This window comes from Gorilla gorilla, chromosome 21, assembly GCF_029281585.2.
Source record: "Gorilla gorilla gorilla isolate KB3781 chromosome 21, NHGRI_mGorGor1-v2.1_pri, whole genome shotgun sequence".
In the NCBI taxonomy this organism is placed as follows: domain Eukaryota; kingdom Metazoa; phylum Chordata; class Mammalia; order Primates; family Hominidae; genus Gorilla; species Gorilla gorilla.
Genome location: NC_073245.2, coordinates 46478847 through 46499609, shown reverse-complemented (window position 1 = coordinate 46499609; position 20763 = coordinate 46478847). Strand labels below are relative to the sequence as shown.

Genomic DNA, 20763 nt, shown 5'->3' with positions numbered 1-20763 from the left:
GCAACCCCCTTCAGGATTGTGAGGATTTCCTGAGATCATGAACCCACACACCCACAGGGGCTAGGCAGGTAAATGAGTGATGCCGGCTGAACAACGACTGGAAGAGCTGAAGGGGTAAAGGGCTGGTTGCCACCTAGGAACCCAGGTCCGTCTGACCAGGGCTTCTAACCTTTCAGGAGAGCCAGAGATACCAAGATCTCTATACAAAATGATTTTCAAATACAGGCAACTCATTAAAATTTTATTTTGATTTTGATTTTTTTGAGATAGAGTCTCACTCTGTTGCCCAGGCTAGAGTGCAGTGACGTGATCTTGGCTTACTGCAACCTCCACCTGCCGGGTTCAAGCAATCCTCCCACCTCAGCCTCTTCAGTAGCTAGGATTACAGGCAGATGCCACCACACTTGGCTAATTTTTTTGTATTTTTAGTAGAGACGGGGTTTTGCCATATTGGCCAGACTGGTCTCGAACTCCTGATTTCAAGTGATCCACCCGCCTCGGCCACTGCACCTGGCCTCATTATAATTTAAAAAATAACTGGGTGGGTTAACTTGGACATGTGTATAAGCTGAGTGCAGTCTGCAGGCTGCACGTTGTGGCCTTGTAATAAGATGATACATCCCTGGCCGGGCGCGGTGGCTCACACCTGTAATCCCAGCACTTTCGGAGGCCGAGGTGGGCAGATCATTTGAGGTCAGAAGTTGGAGACCAGCCTGGCCAACATGGTGAAACCCCATCTCTACTAAAAATACAAAAAAATGAGCTGGGCATGGTGGCACATGCCTGTAGTCCCAGGTACTTGGGAGGCTGAGGCAGGAGAATCGCTTGAACCCAGGAGGTGGAGGTCGCAGTGAGACGAGATTGTGCCACTGCACTCCAGCCTGGCGACAGAGTGAGACCCTGTCTCAAAAAAAAAAATGATACATCCCTAAGCATGGCATCTCACTATGGTTGTATGGTCTGCATAATCATGAAGATGAAGTCCTCTGACATGAAATCCAGTGCTCACCCTAACACCCCATGCAGTCCACCCTTCCCTGGGGTCAGGACAGATGTTTTAGTCCTGGCTCTTCTTGGCAGTTTTACAGGTGAACTTTGCTTTGTCCCTTACCCTGTCCAATCCTCAGTCTCCTTATGAGCTAAATGGTAAGAGTAGCTCTTGCTCTTCCAGCCTTTTGCTGCTGGAGAAGCTGTGATGGGGTCTACATACCATCCCTTCATCTTTTGAAAGGCTGGTTCTACCAATTGAGGAGGACGCAGGAAGAGGCCTGGGGCATCTGTCTCGAGGGCCAGCCAACAACTAATCTCCCTGGAGCAATGTCTTGCTGGACCAAACATTTTACCCATAAGGACCTCAAGGCGTACCTTGTTCTGTGCAGCTGGTTGTGGGGTTGAAAGATTCTCACTTGATCCCTATCTAATCCCAGTTGGGAGAAATGTGGCTGTGAGTTTGGTGAGAAATTGGTCAGGCCTTTGAAATGAGGGCAGGGTTGGAAGTGAAAGAGGCAAAGCTCCCGCCTCAGCACCTGACCCTGTCCTTACCACTTTTCTTCATCATTGCTAACATGTGGCTTGGGGACAGGACACTCTTGGCATCATGCCTCACATGCTGTATGCAGGCAAGGGACTAGGTACCTTGGTCAACAATGACAGAGAAGGCAGCCACCATTTATTAAGTCACCTACTGCACGAATGACTCTGAGTAGCACTGATCTTTGTAACAGCCTTGAGAGATGAGTGATCCATCCATCCTGCGAATGGGGAAAGTCAGGTGTAGAGACCGACTTGCTCTCACAGATGTTAAGTATCAGGCCAGGCATAGAACCTAGCTCTGTCTGTCCAAGGTGTTGACCTTAGGACGTGACACACATCTTCTGGTTCAGGGTGCTGGGAGTAGGAAAAGTTCTGGGCTAGTCCAGGCCAAGCAGAAGGTTGATTTCAATGTGTACTGTGGGGGTTGGAGGCCATCGTTCTACCTCTGGAACTGACGTGGACTCAGTTCTAGGCTGGGCCCTGGTCCTACTGTTGCCTGCCTCTCAGCTGAGCACATCACCTTCTGCAGGCTCTTTGCTTCATCTGAAGATACAAGGATAAACCGCACCCATCCTACTTCTTAAGGGTGTTTGGGAGGCTGTAATGAAACAGTAGATGTGAAACCACTTGGGAATGTAAAAGCTGTGGGCTGAGCTGTGGTCAGAGGCCGCCATGCCATCATGGGACAGGATGGGGTCCCTTAGGGGTAGGGAGAGGCCTACCTCATGAGAGAGTTAGAGGCTTGCTTGTATTTAACTCTTGCCTCTGTCCTCCTCGGTTTCTGCATAATCTCTTCAAAGCTGCTCTAGAGGCCATAAGCTGGGATGCTTGAGACACATTTTGGGGCTTTGAAGCCAGATAGACCTGGGTTCAAATCCTAGCTGTCATTCACTAGCTTGGTGACCATGGACACGTCATTTCACGTTTCTGAACCTTGATTTCCTCATTTTATAAAAGGAGGATGGCAGTGGATTAGAATCCTTTTGGTCACAAGTGATAGAAACACTATTCAAACCAGTGTATCAGTTATCTTGCTGCATAACAATCTAACCCCCAGACTTACTGGCTTCAAATAATAAATATTTATTATTTCAGTTTCTGTGGGTCAAGAATTTGAGATCAGCTTAGCTGGCTGCTTCTGACTCAGGCTCTTTCATGAGGTTGCAGTCAAGATTTCTGCCAGGGCTGCAATCATCTGAAGGTTTGACTGGGTCTGGAAGATCCTCTTCACATCGCTGTTGACAGGAGGTCTCAATTCCTCATGCATGGGCCTCTCCAGAGGGCTGCTTATGCATCCTCAGGAGATGGCATCTGGCTTCCCCCAGAGTAAGTCATCCAGAGGAGAGCAAGGAGGAAGCCACAGGGTCTCTATGAACTTGTGTCCAAAGTCACACACCATCACTTCTGCTTTCTTCTATTCATTAGAAATGAATCACTCGGTGGGGTGGGGGGAGGCGGTGGGGATTAGGCTCTAATTCTTAAAGGAGTATCAAAGAATTTATAGATACATTTTAATCAAAAAAAGCAACCAGTTTAATCCAAAAAAGAACTTTATTCTCGAATCTGCCAGGCATGGTGGCTCACGCCTGTAATCCCAGCACTTTGGGAGGCTGAGGCAGGCAGATCACCTGAGGTCAGGAGTTCGACACCTGAGGTCAGGAGTTCAAGAACAGCCTTACCAACATGGTGAAACCCTATCTCTACTAAAAACAGAAAGTTAGCTGGGCATGGTGGTGCACGCCTGTAATCCCAGCTCCTCGGGAGGCTGAGGCAGGAGAATCACTTGAACCTGGGATGTGGAAGTTGCAGTGAGCCGAGATCGCGCCACTGCACTCCAGCCTGGGCGTCCAAATGAGACTCTGTCACAAAAAAAAGAACTTTATTCTCGGATCCAAACACTGGAAACCTAGGATTCCGTGTCATCATGGCTCTGTCCTTCTGTCTCTCGGATCTATCTTCATTTCACTTGTAAAATAGACTTGGAACTGGTGAGCTGAGACTGATAGATACCCTTCCCTGTTTAGGAATCCCAGTGGGGTTGGAGCACCTTGTCTCTGCCTGTCATGGAAAATATGTCCTGTGCATAGATCAATTCCAGAGAAGCGTTTTGGTTAGCTGCTTGAGTTGAAGAATGAGGAAGGAGATGTGATTGATGGTCCTGTCAGGGCCACATGGAGGGGAGGGTGTGGCATGGTTCCCTTTTGAGGGGGGCTGGGCAGCCAAAACAACACATTAACTGAGGCTGGGTGTGAGGATAGAAAGAGTTAACATGAGTACCACACATGGCAGAAACCCTAACAGAACACTTCTGCCTCTATTGGCAGCCAGACGCGTGTAGGGGTCCCAGAAAATGGCACTGATTCCCGGTCTTCCTTTGTTTCTCCCCAGCTGGATGAGGCAGTGGCTGAAGCCCACCTGGGCAAGCTGAATGTGAAGTTGACCAAGCTAACTGAGAAGCAAGCCCAGTACCTGGGCATGTCCTGTGACGGCCCCTTCAAGCCGGATCACTACCGCTACTGAGAGCCAGGTCTGCGTTTCACCCTCCAGCTGCTGTCCTTGCCCAGGCCCCACCTCTCCTCCCTAAGAGCTAATGGCACCAACTTCGTGATTGGTTTGTCAGTGTCCCCCATCGACTCTCTGGGGCCGATCACTTAGTTTTTGGCCTCTGCTGCAGCCGTCATACTGTTCCAAATGTGGCAGCGGGAACAGAGGCCCCTCCTCAAGCCCCAGTCATGATGGAGGTCCCAGCCACAGGGAACCATGAGCTCAGTGGTCTTGGAACAGCTCACTAAGTCAGTCCTTCCTTAGCCTGGAAGTCAGTAGTGGAGTCACAAAGCCCATGTGTTTTGCCATCTAGGCCTTCACCTGGTCTGTGGACTTATACCTGTGTGCTTGGTTTACAGGTCCAGTGGTTCTTCAGCCCATGACAGATGAGAAGGGGCTATATTGAAGGGCAAAGAGGAACTGTTGTTTGAATTTTCCTGAGAGCCTGGCTTAGTGCTGGGCCTTCTCTTAAACCTCATTACAATGAGGTTAGTACTTTTAGTCCCTGTTTTACAGGGGTTAGAATAGACTGTTAAGGGGCAACTGAGAAAGGACAGAGAAGTGACAGCTAGGGGTTGAGAGGGGCCAGAAAAACATGAATGCAGGCAGATTTCGTGAAATCTGCCACCACTTTATAACCAGATGGTTCCTTTCACAACCCTGGGTCAAAAAGAGAATAATTTGGCCTATAATGTTAAAAGAAAGCAGGAAGGTGGGTAAATAAAAATCTTGGTGCCTGGAAGAATTTTGAGCCTTTATTTTATAGATAATCCTCTGCCAACAATATATGCCATGAATAGGGGGTTGTAGTCGTGCTGATGAAGCATTCACGGGGTACTCTGCAGTGGAACAGCTGTCTGTGGTCCTTAGGCTTGAAAGAATGGGTAAAGTGAAGAGGGAACTGTTTCGTTTTTTTTTGAGATGGAGTCTCGCTCTGTCACCCAGGCTGGAGTGCAGTGATGCAATCTCGGCTCAATGCAACCTTCGCCTCCTGGGTTCAAGCGATCCTCCTGCCTCAGCCTCCTGAGTAGCTGAGATCACACCCAGCTAATTTTTTTTTGGTATTTTTAGTAGAGACGGGGTTTTACCATGTTAGCCAGGCTGATCTTGAACTCCTGACCTCAAGTGATCTGCCTGGGATTATAGGCGTGAGCCACTGTGCCCGGCTGTTTGCAGTATTTTTAAAAGTGCACTAAGTGGGGACTCACATTAAGTTCTAAAGATACGATGTCAAGTAAAACCCTTAAGTCACACTCAATGGCCCATGATCAGTGAGGCATGAGGGGCTGAAAACTGCTCACTCTGGCTTAGATGCTCATCAGTGTGTCCTGCCTGACAATTAATTCTTACCTTTTCTTTTTCCCTGAGTGCACATAGTTTAAGTTGCATAAGTTACGTGTGTATGTGATGTGACTCTGCTGTAAATAGTGTACAGACTTTGGTACTTCAACTATTATTAGTACCAAATGACAGGGCACCCACTCCCAACTGACCACAACACGAGTGGTCAAAACAGGCTGAGATCTTGCACACTTGGGTGACAGGCATGGTGCAAGCATCTTTTAGAGTTGTTGTTGTTTTTTTTTTTCTGGACAGTCTCGCTCTGTTGCCCAGGCAACAGAGTGCAGTGGTGCTATCTCAGCTCACTGCAAGCTCCACCTCCCAGGTTCACGCCATTCTTCTGCCTCAGCCTCCCGAGTAGCTGGGACTACAGGCACCCACCACCACGCCCAGCAAATTTTTTTTTGTATTTTTTTTAGTAGAGATGGGGTTTCACCGTGTTAGCCAGGATGGTCTCAATCTCCTGACCTCGTGATCCACCCGCCTCGGCCACCCAAAGTGCTGGGATTGGAAGCGTGAGCCACCGTGCCTGGCCTTTTTTTTTTGAGACGGAGTCTCACTCTTGTCGCCCAGGCTAGAGTGCAGTGGCACAATCTCAGCTCACTGCAACCTCTGCCTCCTGAGTTCAAGCAATTCTCCTGCCTCAGCCTCCCAAGTAGCTGGGATTACAGATGCTCATCACCACACCTGGCTAATTTTTGTATTTGTAGTAGAGACAGGGTTTCACCATGTTGGCCAGGCTGGTCTTGAACTCCTAACCTCAGGTGATCTGCCCACCTCAGCCTCCCAAAGTGCTGGGATTACAGGCATGAGCCACCATGCCCGGCCTTAGTGCACTAAGTGGGGACTCACATTAAGTTCTAAAGATATGATGTATCTTTACATCATATGTAAAAAGGTATGGTCTTATTTATTCCTCATAGAGACTTGAATTCCCGTGTCTGAGGCTCTGAGAGGAGCCATAAGCATGAGCTGACTTTTGTATGTGGTAGGACTTAGACCAAAATCCAAGCCCCTTCCACACCAGCAAGGTCAGGTTTAGGAAGGGAGCCTGGATTCAGATTTCCCAACATTAGATCAGGAATTCTGGAACTGTAAACCAGAGGGCTACCCAGAGCCCTGCCTCAGTTCTTCTACTGGGGTGGCTGCTGGGACGATGACTTCACAGTAGAAAAAAGGAGAGGCTGCTGTTCTTCTAAGCCAGAGAGGTTGAACGCCTTCTGCTGCACAGCCGCTGCCTGTGTGTGCGCATGCTCCCTTCCCTCTAGCGTGTCTCCTCCCAGATGTGGGAAATGCTGTCAGAATGCTTCCTCCTGCCAGATCCCATGTAGCCCCCCACCTCCCTTCTTCCAGGAGTTCTGGTTTCTGTTATGCCAGCCTCTTCCTTTCCTGTTCGGAGGTGTCCTGTCAGTTCCCAGAACCTTTTGTTTCAGAAAACACAGCCCCTCTCTTCACATCTGGTCTCAGACTTACCTCTGATTTCAGGTCTGCTAATCTGTCACATGTGTGACACTGACCGGGTACCCACAATGAAAGATGATGTGTCTCCTGCTCCACCCCCAATACCCCCACTCCTGATATCTGGGCTGCCCCCATCAAAGCTTCACGGAGAAAGAAGGAATTGGCCAAGGGTCCTGCAGTATCCAGGCCTAGCCCTGGTTGGATTTTTTCCAGGAAAGAGATGGGAAGATGAGGCCTGTGGTTGGTGGAAAGTGGCTGTTTATGGAGCAGTGGACTGAACTTTGGAAAGAGGAGCCCTGAGTCTGCTGCTGACTCACTGTGTTCCCTGCAGGGACAGAAATACCTACTTCAGATGGCTGTCTTGACGCTTGAATGATAGAACATTAGTGAGGAGTTTTTATGCTGAGTTTTTTTTTTTTTGTTTTTGTTTTGAGACGGAGTCTTGCTCTGTCGCCCAGGCTGGAGTGCAGTGGCGCTATCTTGGCTCACTGCAAGCTCCGCCTCCCAGGTTCACGCCATTCTCCTGCCTCAGCCTCCTGAGTAGCTGGGACTACAGGCGCCCGTCTCCGTGCCTGGCTAATTTTTTATATTTTTAGTAGAGATGGGGTTTCACCGTGGTCTCGATCTCCTGACCTCATGATCTGCCTGCTTTGGCCTCCCAAAGTGCTGGGATTACAGGCATGAGCCACTGTGTCTGGCCTTTATGCTGAGTTTTAAGGGCTGTGTGAGACACCAGGTGGTGGGAGGAAGCTGTTTTGAGAGCAGGGAATTTAGGATACTTAGGAAATTAGAAAATTAGAGAAGTCATAGGATCTTGGAACTAAGGGAGAACCTTAGAGTCCTGTGGAGCAGAACCCAGCATTTGTATGTGGAGAAACGGAGGCCCAGAGAAGTTGTGACTTATCCGGATCACTCTGCAGGTCTGGGTGTCCCACCCGAGTCCATGTCAGGGCTCTTTCTGCACACCAAGCCCCATGCCCACCTCTGTGTGACTGGCTGTGGTGGGAGGGGCCTCCTAGGCTAGAGGTGCTGGGATCCCTTTTCAGTCCAGAAATAATGAGCTTAGAGGGTCTGGAAGTAGCATGGACTAAAACCCAGGAAGGATCCACGGGGACTGTTGATGCCAGTGAGGACTCCAGGAAGCCAGATCACGGGGACTGTTGATGCCAGTGAGGACTCCAGGAAGCCGCTGTCGGGACAGCCCTGCTTTGGGAGTCTGAGGTTCCAGGAAACCCCAGGAATCCAGATTCTCATCCCTGAGACCTACTCAGGACTAGCCCAGGGGACCGAGCGAGGAAACCTGCTTGAGGTGGTAGAGGCAGCCAGGGGTGTGCAGTGGTCCGGGCGGGCTTCGATCAGTTCCAGGTTGATTGCTTCTCCAAACTGGCTCCAAGACAGGCATGTGGCTCAAGTTGGTCTGGACTCAATCCCGGGACTTTAGGACTTTTGCTAGAAATCTGGTGTGGTGCAGGAGCGACTCCAGGATTCACTCTGTGGGCTGCTTGGACTCAGACTCCCCCAGGACTAGAGGCTGCTTCTCCCTGGTGGGAGGAGTTACAACCTTGCAAGGGTTCTAAAGACCCCCGGGTGCTGGGTGGTGGGCTTTTCCTGACAACTTCCATAAGTTATTGGAACCTAAATTCACACTGCTTAGCATCGTAATAGTCTGATCAACCCTGCTCAGTGTTCTCATACTTGCCCTATTACCAGGGAGAGAAACAGAGGTGGGTGCCTCCCTGGAGTATCCACCCACACTGTGTCCTGAATGCCCCTCCTCAACCTGTCTCTCATGGGGACCTGCACCTGCTTTTCCTACTAACTGCTGGCTTGTATTTATTCCCCTAAAGCCTGTTCCGTAACCCAGTGTGGTTCTTAGGCTTGAGCAAACCTCAGAAACACCTGGAGGGCTTATCCCCAGTCCTGATTCTGTAGGTCTGGGGTGAGGCCTTATAGTGTGCATTTTAACAACTTCCCCAGTGTTTCCCAATGCTGCTGGTGCACACCAAGTGTAGAATTTGCCTCTTTGCCTGTTGCACAGTAGGTGGAGGTGGCAACTGTAAAAGAGACCCAGCTATCCTAAAAACAGAAAAGGTACTGTCTTCAGTGGGGCTTCCAGGATTGGAAGGAATGTGAGCCTGTAGCTGCTCCTTTGCGCCCACGAAGGCCAGCTTGCCTCAGGATGAAGCCAACACAGACCGGGTGCAGCAGCTCACACCTGTAATCCCAGCACTTTGGGAGGCCAAGGCGGGCAGATCACCTGAGGTCAGGAGTTTGAGACCAGCCTGGCCAACATAATGAAACCCTAGCTCTACTAAAAAAAAATAGAATAAAAAAAAATTAGCCAGGCATGGTGATGCACGCCTGTAATCCCAGCTACTCAGGAGGCTGAGACAGGAAAATCACTTGAACTGGGAGGTGGCAGTTAGAGTGAGTTGAGATCACACACTACACTCCAGTCTGGGGGACAGAGCAAGGCCTCATCTCAAAAAAAAAAAAAAAAAAAGGTATGAAGCCAACACAATTGAGAGAGAGTGACACATTCCAGAGAATATTTGAGTAGCTGAATCTAGACATGTTTTACACTAACTGGATCTAGCCCCTTTTTAGTGAAATGAACCCCCCAGAAAGTTACTTTCTTTCCCTAAACCCATCTCAATAGGTTGCTGTCTGACAATTCTGAGTCTCGCTGTAGTGGAGAAGACATTGAAGACACCAGGTTATAGAAAAACAACAGAGAAAAGAAAATAGAGGGCCGGGTGTGGTGACTCACGCCTGTAATCTCAGCACTTTGGGAGGCCGAGGCAGGCAGATCACCTGAGGTCAGGAGTTCGAGACCAACCTGGCCAACGTGGTGAAACCCCGTCTCTACTAAAAATACAAAATTAGCCTGGCATGGTGGAGCACACCTGTAATCCCAGCTACTTGGGAGGCTGAGGTAGGAGAATCGCTTGAACCCGTGAGACGGAGGTTGCAGTGAGCCGAGATCAAGCCACTGCACTCCAGCCTGGGTGACAGAGCGAGACTCCGTCTCAAAAAAAAAAAAAAAAAGAAAAAGAAAATAGAGAACTTGGGCAAGGTCCCCTCCCAGCTGCACCACGAAGGGACTGGATTCGCCCCCAAGACTCTGCCTTGTCCAATCCCTTCATGGTACAGCTGGGAGGGAATTTTGCCCAAGGTCATACAGCAGTGAGGGGCAGTGCTGGAGCAGGAATTTGTACCACCTGACTCTTTTAAAGAGACAAAGTCTCATTTTGTCATCCAGGCTGGAGTATAGTCACATTCATGGCTCACTGCAGCCTTGAACTCCCGAGCTCAAGCGATCCTCCTGCCTCAGCCTCCCAAATAGCTCAGACTACAGGCGCGTGCCACCACGCCTGGCTAATTTAATTAAAAATTTTTTTTTGTAGAAATGGGGGCTCGCCATGTTGCCCAGGCTGGTCTCAAACTCTGGGCTCAAGCAATCCTCCTGCCTCGGCCTCCCAAAGTGCTGGAATTACAGGAGTGAGCCACCATACCCCAGCCCCTCTTGATTCTTTATCAATGCCCTCTCCTGTACCTCTCATGGCCTCTTGAGTAAGTACTGACCCAAGAAAAGAAGATGCAGCTGCTTCTCTCCAGAAGCTCCACTAGTGAGACTACTCCCTGGGGTGGTGTTGACAAGGTCTCATTAGAGAGCTGGGGAGTCACATGGGGAGTCTATTGGGCACACCTCTTGGGCTGAGTCTCTTGCAAGGTGTTGGCTCTACGCAGGCAGAGTCCCCTCTGCCTGGTTTTCAGTGGCCTGGTGTTTAAGGGCCTAGGCTCTGGAATGACATGGGCTGGATCTGAATCCCCATGCTGAGGTGTGAGGTCTATCTACACACATTGCTTAACATCTTTGAGCCCCAGTTCTCTTATTTACAGTGATACTTAGGTCAAGACGTTAATTTGATAGTCTTGGTGTCATGCCTGGCATGAAGTAGCTGCTCAATAAATAATCACTGTTAGTATGGCACTATGATAACTGCAGACCACACAGGCCTGGAGCAGTGAGCAGCAGCCCAATATTTACTATTGCTCTGGTAGTCTATACAGCCATAGAGTCTACGAATTCTAAAGAGGAGCTCTGGAAAGTGTGAAAGCCTCTGGACTCCAATGAAGCTATTTGCTGGGCTCCCCAGGCAACAAGAAGGCATAATAATTGTCAACATCATCATTCTCACCATTAGAAGGTGCTACCTCCCAGACTCTACAACTCGTATATCCAGCTGGGAGGGCTTCTATTTCTCTGCAGGCAATCAATTAATAGAAACCTCCTTTCTGTAGTGAACATGAAAGCATTTGACAGTTTTAAAGGGTTTTACCAATTAAACAAAAGTCATTCCTTTTCCTCCTTCCTGAACCCAATCCCCCCTCCCAACACACACACCTTCTACTCTTGGTACATGGAAGAAGAAAGGGTAACTCGTCTACTCTAGACTCATCTTAAATTGACTACAGATGGTTTGGCTAATTCAGTTCAAATTAAATTCTTTTCTTGCCTATCCTGTCCTCTTCGCAAATGGGAATTGGCCCTTGGAGTTAAATTTCTTTCTAAAGTTCCTACTGTATGACTGGGGTAATTTCTCAACAATGGCTGGTGATGTTAGATCTGTGGTTGCTCAAAAAGATGGAGGGGCTGGCTGCAGCGGCTCACGCCTGTTATCCCAGCACTCTGGGAAGCCGAGGTGGGTGGATCATTTGATCACCGTTCTGGGATTACAGGCTATGAGCCACCACACCCAGCCTGAACAAGTCACTTTTGATGCTACCATTTCCACGTTTACAAAATGAGAAGTAAATCAGTCAGAGTATATTAGTTGCAAACAACAGAAACAACTCTAGCTAGCCTGAGAGAAAAAAAAGGTAGAGGGTTAGTCTCCTGGAGAGATTTGGGGACCTCAAAGGAGAGATTATACAACGTGCCTCCAGAAAAAAAAAAGGGTCACCACAAGGGCAAATGCATGATTTAATGGGGTTGGGACTTTCAGCCCCATCCCCCAACCTCTGGGGAGGAGAGAGGGACTGAAGGTCAAGTTGATCACCAATGGCCAATGGTTTAATCAATCATGCCTACGTAATGAAGCCTCCATAAAAACCCAAGAGGACAGGCTTCAGAGAGCTTCCTGACAGCCAGACATGCTGGGGTTCCTAGAAGGTGACAGGCCCAGGGAGGACGCAGAAGCTCTGCACCCCTTCCCATACCTCACCCTATGCATCTCTTCATCTGCAGCCTTTGTAATAGCCTTTATAATAAACTGGTGTGTTTCCCTGAGTTCTTTTTGGTTTTTTAATTTTTGAGACACAGCCTGGAATGCAGTGGTGTGATCATGAATCACTGCAGCCTCGACCTCCTGGGCTCAAGCGATCCTCCTGCCTCAGCCTCTTGAGTAGCTGGGACTAGAGGCTTGTGCCACCATGCCTGGCTAATTTCATTATTTATAGAGATGGGGTCTCACTCTGTTGACCAAGCTGGTCTTGAACTCCTGGGCTTAAGCGATCCTCCCACCTCGGCTTCCCAAAGTGCTGGGATTACAGGTGTGAGCTACTGCACCTGGCCTTGCTTCCCTGTGTTCTGTGAGCCTCTCCAACAAATTAATTGAGCCCAAAGAGGGTTGTGGAAACCCCAACTTAAAGCCAGTTGTCAAAAGTTCTAGAGGCTCCACTTTTGACTGGTGTCTGAAGTGAGGGCAGTCTTGGGGACTGAGCCCTCAGACTGTGGGATCTGATGCCATCTCCAAGTAGATAGTGTTGGAATTGAATTGGAGGACACCTAGCTGGTGTCCACTGCAGAACTGATTGTTTGCCTGCTGGTGGGGGGAAATCCCCTCTCATTTTGGGGTCACACAAGTCTGTTGTGTGTTGATGACTGTTGTGGTGGTGTGAAAGCAGAGGGAAACATGGTTTGAGAATTTTTTCCTGAACAATGGGACTATCAGTCAAGGTGGACCACCCTTTCTTGGCCCCACATCAGGTGAATCAGCCTCTCCTGGGAATTACTTTGAATGGTCCAGTGCAAGGACTGAAGAGGTTGGAGCTGACATTCCTGTGGCTTTGCTTGGAAGACATTGTCCACTTGGCTCCTCTAGCACCCCTCAGGGGCTTTTTTTTTTTTTTTTGGAGGCACGTTGTGTAATCTTTCCTTTGAGGTCCCCAAATCTCTCCAGGAGACTAACCCTCTACCTTTTTGTTGTCTCAGGCTAGCTAGAGTTCTTTCTGTTGTTTGCACCTAAAATACTCTGACTGATTTACTTCTCACTTTGTAAACGTGGAAATGGTAGCATCAAAAGTGACTTGTTCAGGCTGGGTATGGTGGCTCATAGCCTGTAATCCCAGAACTTTGGGAGGCTGAGGTGGGCAGATAGTTTGAGGTCAGGATTTTGAGACCAGCCTGGCCAACATGGTGAAACCCTGTCTCTACTAAAAATACAAAAATTAGCTGGTGTGGTGGCGCATGCCTGTAATCCCAGCTACTCGGGAGGCTGAGGCAGGAGAATCACTTGAACCTGGGAGGGAGAGGCTGTGGTGAACCCATATTGCGCCACTACACTACAGCCTGGGTGACAGAGCAAGACTCCGTCTCAAAAAAAAAAAAAAAAAAAAGGCTTGTTCAAGGCCACACTATGAGAACTTTGGGCACAAGTTTAAGGCTATGCCCTTCAGGAAGAAATGATCCCAAATCAGTGGCCACAAAGGTAGGGCAAATCTTCCTAGGTCAAGTTCACCCTATGTGTGTGAGACAGAAATAGAATGAATAATGGTGTTGGAGACGGCGGTCCCAGATTCTCACAACAATCAAACCATAACTCTGAGTCACAAATGTGAGTTTCAGTTCTGGTCATTAGACCAGCAGAGTTTTGAGAGGCCCAGGACCATGCTCTTAGCACTTTAGGCTTGAGGAGGACTTCTGAAAAGGAGAAGGAGGTGGGGCATGGTGGCTCATACCTGTAATCCCAGCACTTTGGGAGGCTGAGGCGGGTGGTTCACTTGAAGCCAGGAGTTTGAGACCAGCCTGGCCATCATGGCGAAACCCTGTCTCTACTAAAAATACAAAAATTAGCGACTTGGGAGGCTGAGGTTGGGGGATAGCTTGAGCCTGGGAGTTGGAGGCTCCAGTGAGGCAAGATGGCACCACTGCACTCCCACCTGAGTGACAGAGTGAGACTTTCTCAAAAGAAACAAAAAAAAGCAAGAACTGGCTGGGCCCAGTGGCTCATGTCTGTAATCACAGCACTTTGGGAGGTTGAGGCAGGAGGATTGCTTGAGGCCAGGAGTTTGAGACCAGCTTGGGCAACATAGCAAGACCCCATCTCTAAAGAAAAACCAAAACTGATAGTCTGAGGGAATAGACCACATATGCTAACAACGGTTCTAACCTCTAACAAGGGACAATGGCCATGGGTCACTGGCCCATAAGCTCTGTAAGGAGAGGATCCATATTGGACTTCTTCACCACTATGTCCACAGCACCTGGCACACACTAGGTGCTCAATACACATTTGCTGAATGAATGAATGAATGGGTTGGTCTTCCATGTGGTTGTCTGGACCCAGCAGCCAAAGTGGCTTTGTGACTGAGTCTTTAGCTTTGCATCCTGACCTCACCCCTGGGGGCCAAATGGTGCCTGCTTGGTGAACAGTGTCTGGAAAACACGAGGAGTGACTGCGGTATCTTCCCAATATGACATTTACTCAGCAGCAACTGTGGTACAAGGAACAAAAAGGTTCTTGCCCTGTAGGACTGCAACCTAAATAACAGAAAACAAAACAAGCATCTGGCAGCTTTCCTGTGTGGGTGTGTGTGTGTTTGTTTCTTGTGTTAAGGAACAGAGAGGGAACAGGACACTACCTTGGATTTATAACAAGAACAGGAATGATTATTTCCTTTTTTTTTTTTTTAACCAGAGTTTCACTCTGTCGCCAAGTCTGGAGTGCAGTGGTGTGATCATAGCTCACTGCAGCCTCCAACTCCAGGGCTCGTGATTCTCCTGACTTAGCTGCCTGAGTAGCTGGGACTACCGGTGCACGCCACCACACCCGGCTAATTTTTAAAATTTTTTGTACAGACCGGTGGGGTGGCGGGGAGTCTCTCACTATGTAGCCCAGGCTGGTCTTGAACTTCTGGCCTCAAGTGATCGTCCAGCCTCGGATTTCTTTCTTTTTTCTTGTTTTTTTTTTTTTTTTGTTTGTTGTTGTTTTTTTTTTTAGACAGAGTTTCGCTCTTGTTGCCCAGGCTGGAGTGCAACGGCGTGATCTCAGCTCACTGCAACCTCCGCCTCCCGGGTTCAAGCGATTCTCCTGCCTCAGCCTCCCAAGTAGCTGAGATTTACCGCATGCGCCACCACACCCAAATAATTTTATATTTTTTGTAGAGACGGGGTTTCTCCATATTGGTCAGGATGGTCTCGATCTCCAGACCTCAGGAGATCCGCCCGCCTCGGCCTCCCAAAGTGCTGGGATTACAGGCGTGAGCCACCGCGCCTGGCCTCATTCTTTCTTTCCGTTTTTTTTTTCCCCTGGGGAGAGGGGAGCACCTAGGAGGAAATGTGTGAGACTGAAAGGCTGTTCCTTTCTTCCTGGCTGGTCTGAATTTCCTGGTTTTGGAGGCAGCCTCGGGTGTTCCCAGGTTTAAAGGCAGGGGATAGCCTCGTTCCTAACCCCCAGGTCGGCTGCAGTGGTGACTGGGAGTGCAGCTGTGAGGCTGGGACGCCCGGGTTTCCTGAGCCCCAGGAGAGCAGCGCGAGACTCCGTGGCGAAGGGACCGAGAACTTTCGGGACCTTTACAGAAACAGCCGCACACCTTCGAGCAGCCTATATATATTGTATTTCGATTTTAGCCCAAGCCAGGTCTCCCTGAAGTCCCATCTCCTGGAACCTCCGCCCGCCTGCAGCCCTCGGAAGCCGTCCTGTTAGGGATCACCCGCCCGAGAAGCGCCCCGCGTCCCCGAAGCCCTGCCCGCTCGCGGCCGGGAGTGGGGGCGCTCAGCAGTTGAGGCTGATCACGCGGCAGGAGCAGGCGCTGCGGAAGAAGCGGCACTGGCAGGAGGCGCACGGGTCGCAGCAGGCGGGTGCCGGCGGCTTGCAGCTGTTGCGGGTGGCCACGCAGGGCGCAGATAGGGGGGTCCGGGGCCGCGCCACTTTCTTCATCGAAGCCTCCTTCTGCGTGGGAAAACGCCGGGGCTTTATGAGCCGGCCACGCCCACCCCTCCGGTCCTCACCTCTGCCTGGGAGCTCCTCGGGCTAGGGAGATCCCGGACCAGAGGTTTCCCCGCCGGCTTGCCCACCGCCCACCGCCCGCCGCCCGCTCCCGCAGTCAGATTCCCTCACCTCCATCCCCATCCAGACTTACCTGGCTCTTGCCTGGCCCTGGTCGTCTTCTCCCTAGTTTGTGTTTCTTTTTGTTTGTTTGTTTTTTGTTTTTTTTTTTTAAACAGGGTTTCACTCTGTCACCCAGGCTGGACTGCAGTGGCGCGATCTCGGCTCGCTGCAATCTCGATCTCCTGGGCTCAGGCGATTCTGCCACTTCAGCCTCCCAAGTAGCTGGGACCACATGTGCGCACCACCACGCTTGGCTAAATTTATTTTTATTTTATTTTCTATTTTTTTATAGACGGGGTCTCACTTATTGTCCAGGTTGGTCTCAAACTCTTGAGCTAAAGTGATCTGCCTGCCTCGGCCTCCCAAAGTGCTGGGTTTACATTACAGGCGTGAGCCACCGCGCCCGGCCTAAGTGGTTTCTCTTTGAACTTAAAATGAAACATGAACTTTCTTTTGGCCTTTGAGATTTGGCCCTTGCTTGCCTCTCCGACCCCTGTTAACTTCGCTGCCCCGCTGTGCACGGAACGCAGCAGGTGAGTTCCTGCTGCAGGAACCCAGCAGGAGCTGTCTTGGACACTGCTGCCACAGCTTGCTGCTTCTTTTCCTGGGAAGGAAATAGCCACTGGTTTTTGTACCTTCGATACAGGTAGCCACTGGTCATCTGTGGCTACTGAGTACGTGAAATGTGTCTAGTGCAACCTAGAAACTGAATTTTCAAATTTAATTTTAATTAATTTAAATTTAAAATGTAAAACTGAAGCAATATAAAAATATTCTTCCTCTTAAACACAACTTTTTAGTTAGAACTACATTTTATGCTTGTCAAAACTGAGCATTGGAATGAGATGTGCTGTAAACTATGCACCAGATTTCAAAGATTTAGCACAACAAAAAGAATAAATTATTTCAATAACTTTTTAAATTAATCACATATTGAAATGTTAACATTTTGAATACACTAGGTTAAATAAAATATTACAATTAATTGCACCTTTTTTTTTTTTTTTAAATATGGTTATCAACTGGGTGTGGTGGCTCATGCCTGTAATCCCAGCACTTTGGGAGGCCTAGGCAGGCGGATCACCTGAGGTCGGGAGTTTGGGACCAGCCCGACCGACATGGAGAAACCCGTCTCTACTAAAAATACAAAAATTAGCCCAGCATGGTGGCACATCTGTAATCCCAGCTACTCCCGGGAGGCTGAGGCAGGAGAATTGTTTGAACCGGGGAGGTGGAGGTTGCTGTGAGCGGAGATTGCGCCATTGCACTCCAGCCTGGGCAACAAGAGCAAAACTCCGTCTCAAAAAAAAAAAAAAAAAAGTGGCCATAAGCAAATTTAAAATTATGTAGCTCACATCACAGTTCTTTTTTTTTTTTTTTTTTTTTTTTTTTTTGAGAGCCAGTTTCACTCTTGTCGCCCTCCCAAAGTGCTGAGATTACAGACGTGAGCCACCGCGCCTGGCCTCACATTGTATTTCTATTGGACGCTGCTGCTCTAGGTTACTGAGTTTTTCACTCTATTTAAATGCTACTTCCTTACAGAGGCCTTCCCAGACCACTCTTCCCTTCAGTCTCATTACCGTGCTGTAATTTCTTTGCACTCTTTAACATCTGAATTTATTTACCTATTTATTGATTTACTTGCTGTTCACCTGTTTTCTCCACAAGAATGTAAACTCCATGAGACCAAGGATAAGATATATCTTTCTTATTCACTGCTATGTTCCCAGTGCTTGCATATAAATATATTTGTCAGTTATATATTTTTATCTGTCAATAATCTCATCTTGCTTGTTCACTTTACAGCCAACAAAATAGGCCTAGAAAAGAGCAGGGACTTTCAAGATCACACAGTGCCAGATCCTACCTCCTAATACCTAATCCAGTGCTTCTTGCTTTGGTTACAGTTGATATGATAAACTGAGGCACACTAAGACAGGAATAAGGTGTGCATTTCAGCAATGCCTCAGTCCAGTATTTCCCAAAGTGGGAACCTGTGTTAATGGTGGTATGATTTTAGGTGGTACGTGAATGTTAAATGACCCTGAATTATACAATAAGAAAGGATTCTTTTTTCAATCTTTTTCAACTTGAAAGGGTCAGTTTGGTGCTAACATGTCCTTAGTGCCTTTCTAACACTTTCTAATCTGCCTTTTTTGTTTGTTTGTTTGTTTGTTTTTGAGATGGAGTCTTGCTGTGTCACCCAGGCTGGAGTGTAGTGGTGCCATCTCGGCTCACTGCAACCTTCATCTCCCGGGTTCCAGTGATTCTCCTGCCTCAGTCTCCCAGGTAGCTGGGATTACAGGCGTGCACCACCACGCCCAGCTAATTTTTGTATTTTTAGTAGAGACGGGGTTTCACCATGTTGGCCAGGCTGGTCTCTAACTCTTAACCTCAGGTGATCTGCCTGCCTCAGCCTCCCGAAGTGCTGGGATTACAGTTATGAGCCACCGTGCCTGGCCTAATCTGCCTTTTATTTTTTGTTTTATTTTATATTATTTTTGAGACGGAGTCTTGCTCTGTCGCCCAGGCTGGAGTGTAGTGGTACGGTCTCGGCTCACTGTACTCCGCCTCCTGGGTTCACGCCATTCTCCTGCCTCAGCCTCCCAAGTAGCTGGGACTACAGGCGCCCGCCACCACGTCCGGCTAATTTTTGTATTTTTAGTAGAGACGGGGTTTCTCCGTGTTAGCCAGGATGGTCTTGATCTCCTGACCTTGTGATCCACCCACCTCAGCCTCCCAAAGTGCTGGGATTATAGGTGTGAGCCACCGCGCCTGGCCATTATGCCTTTTAACACAGAGATTTAGGCTTCAAATTTAGAGCCTTTGGTAGGCAATACCATCCATTCACCCAGAATTCACTAACAATGTTTTAACTTCCCCCCTCCGCTTTTGTTTTTTTTGAGACAGTCTTGCTCTGTCGCCCAGGCTAGGGTGCAGTGGTGCGATCTTGGCTCACTGCAACCTCTGCCTCCCAGGTTCAAGTGATTCTCCTGCCTCAGCCTCCTGAGTAGCTGGGATTACAGGCGTGCAGCACCATACCCAGCTAATTTTTGTATTTTTAGTAGAGATGGGGTTTCACCGTGTTGGTCAGACTGGTCTTAAATTCCTGACCTGAGGTGATCCACCCTCCTTGGCCTCCCAAAGTGCTGGGATTACAGATGTGAGCCACTGTGCCCGGCCAACTTTACTTATTTTTATAGTTACCTTCTATTTATGGTAAGTGATACTAGTTTTCTATCATAATTATATACAGTTGACCCTTGAACAATGCAGGAGTTAGGGGCACAAACTCTTTACACACAGTCAAAAATCCTTTTTTTCTTTGAGACAGGGTCTTATTCTGTTGCCCAGGCTGGAGTGCAGTGGTATGATCACAAGTCACTGTAGCCTCGATATCCCAGGCTCAAGCGATTCTCCTACCTCAGCCTCCTGAGTATCTGGGACTACAGGAGCACACCACCACACCCAGTTAATTTTTTAAATTTTTTGTAGAGATGAGGTTTCATCATGTTGCTCAGGCTGGTCTTGAATTCCTGGACTCAAGTGATCTGCCAACCTCAACCTCCCAAAGTGCTGGGATTGTAGGTGTGAGCCACCGTGCCTGGCCCTCATATTATTTTTGACTCCTCAAAAACTTAACTACTAATAGCCTACTGTTGGCCAGAAGGAAGCCTTACTGATAACATACACTGTGGATTAACATCTTTTTATATTATATGTATTATATACTGTACTCTTATAATCAAGTAAACTGGCTGGGCATGGTGGCTCATGCAGGTAATCCCAGCAGTTTAGGAGACAGAAGCAGCGGATTGCCTGAACTCAGGAGTTTGAGACCAGCCCGGGCAACACTGCAAAACCTCGTCTCTACTAAAAATACAAAAATCTGCCAGGCATGCTGGTGCACACCCATAGTCCTAGCTGCTTGTGGGGCTGAGGCAGGAGGATCACTTGAGCCTGGGAGGTTGAGGCTGCAATGAGCCGAGATGGTGCCACTGCACTCCAGCCTGAGTGACAGAGCGACACCCCATCTCTAAAAAAAAAAAAAAAAATCAAGTAAACTAGGGAAAATAAAATATTATTAAGAAAATTATTGGATAAGTAGAGATCGATTATAAGAAAATATAAGGAAGTGAAAATACATTTACAGTACTGTACTGTATTTATTGATACTGTAAGTTTACTTCATCTGTTTACAAGATGTATTGTCTGTCTGAAATAGTAAGCAACCAAAGCTGCAGACCTCAACCTGTAGTATCAATCAAGTAATTCAAGCAACTTTTTCTTGTAGTGTCATGACTCTTCTTTGCTTCTTGGGAACACTTCCAGAATCACTAGTAGCACCTAGTATGGGTCCCTTGGTACTACTCAAGGTTTACAATATTGCATTAAACACATTGAAAAATACACGAGAACCTTGAGGGATCACATTTTACTGCAATATGTGATTTCCTGGTGAGACTCCTTGTGCAGAGATGATTAGCTCACAGAGCGTTGTAAGCACGTACTCGCAACACCTGAGCACGCCGCAATGGCAACAGAAGGT

The 20763-nt window shown here is 48.5% G+C and overlaps 2 protein-coding genes across 6 annotated transcripts in view; one reads left to right on the top strand and one right to left on the bottom strand.

Annotated features, from left to right (window-relative positions):
• The window catches only part of AHCY (adenosylhomocysteinase), a 28025-nt gene extending 18280 nt beyond the window's left edge, over positions 1-9745 (top strand). For 2 of the 4 annotated variants that reach the window (XM_055373347.2, XM_063702337.1), the window contains exon 10: positions 3922-4822. In XM_055373347.2, coding sequence (XP_055229322.1) covers positions 3922-4053 — 132 coding nt within the window. In that variant the 3' untranslated portion in view covers positions 4054-4822. Of the gene's footprint in view, positions 1-3921; positions 4823-6903 lie in introns of those variants that run through there. The other 2 variants (XM_055373346.2, XM_019017067.4) reach the window with 2 other exon arrangements.
• Positions 9746-15671: 5926 nt separating this feature from the next.
• The window catches only part of ASIP (agouti signaling protein), a 75929-nt gene continuing 70837 nt past the window's right edge, over positions 15672-20763 (bottom strand). The window contains exon 4 of one of the 2 annotated variants that reach the window (XM_055373349.2): positions 15672-16055. In XM_055373349.2, the coding sequence (XP_055229324.1) occupies positions 15879-16055 (177 nt within the window). In that variant the 3' untranslated portion in view covers positions 15672-15878. The remainder of the gene's footprint in view (positions 16056-20763) is intronic. The other variant, XM_055373348.2, reaches the window with a different exon arrangement.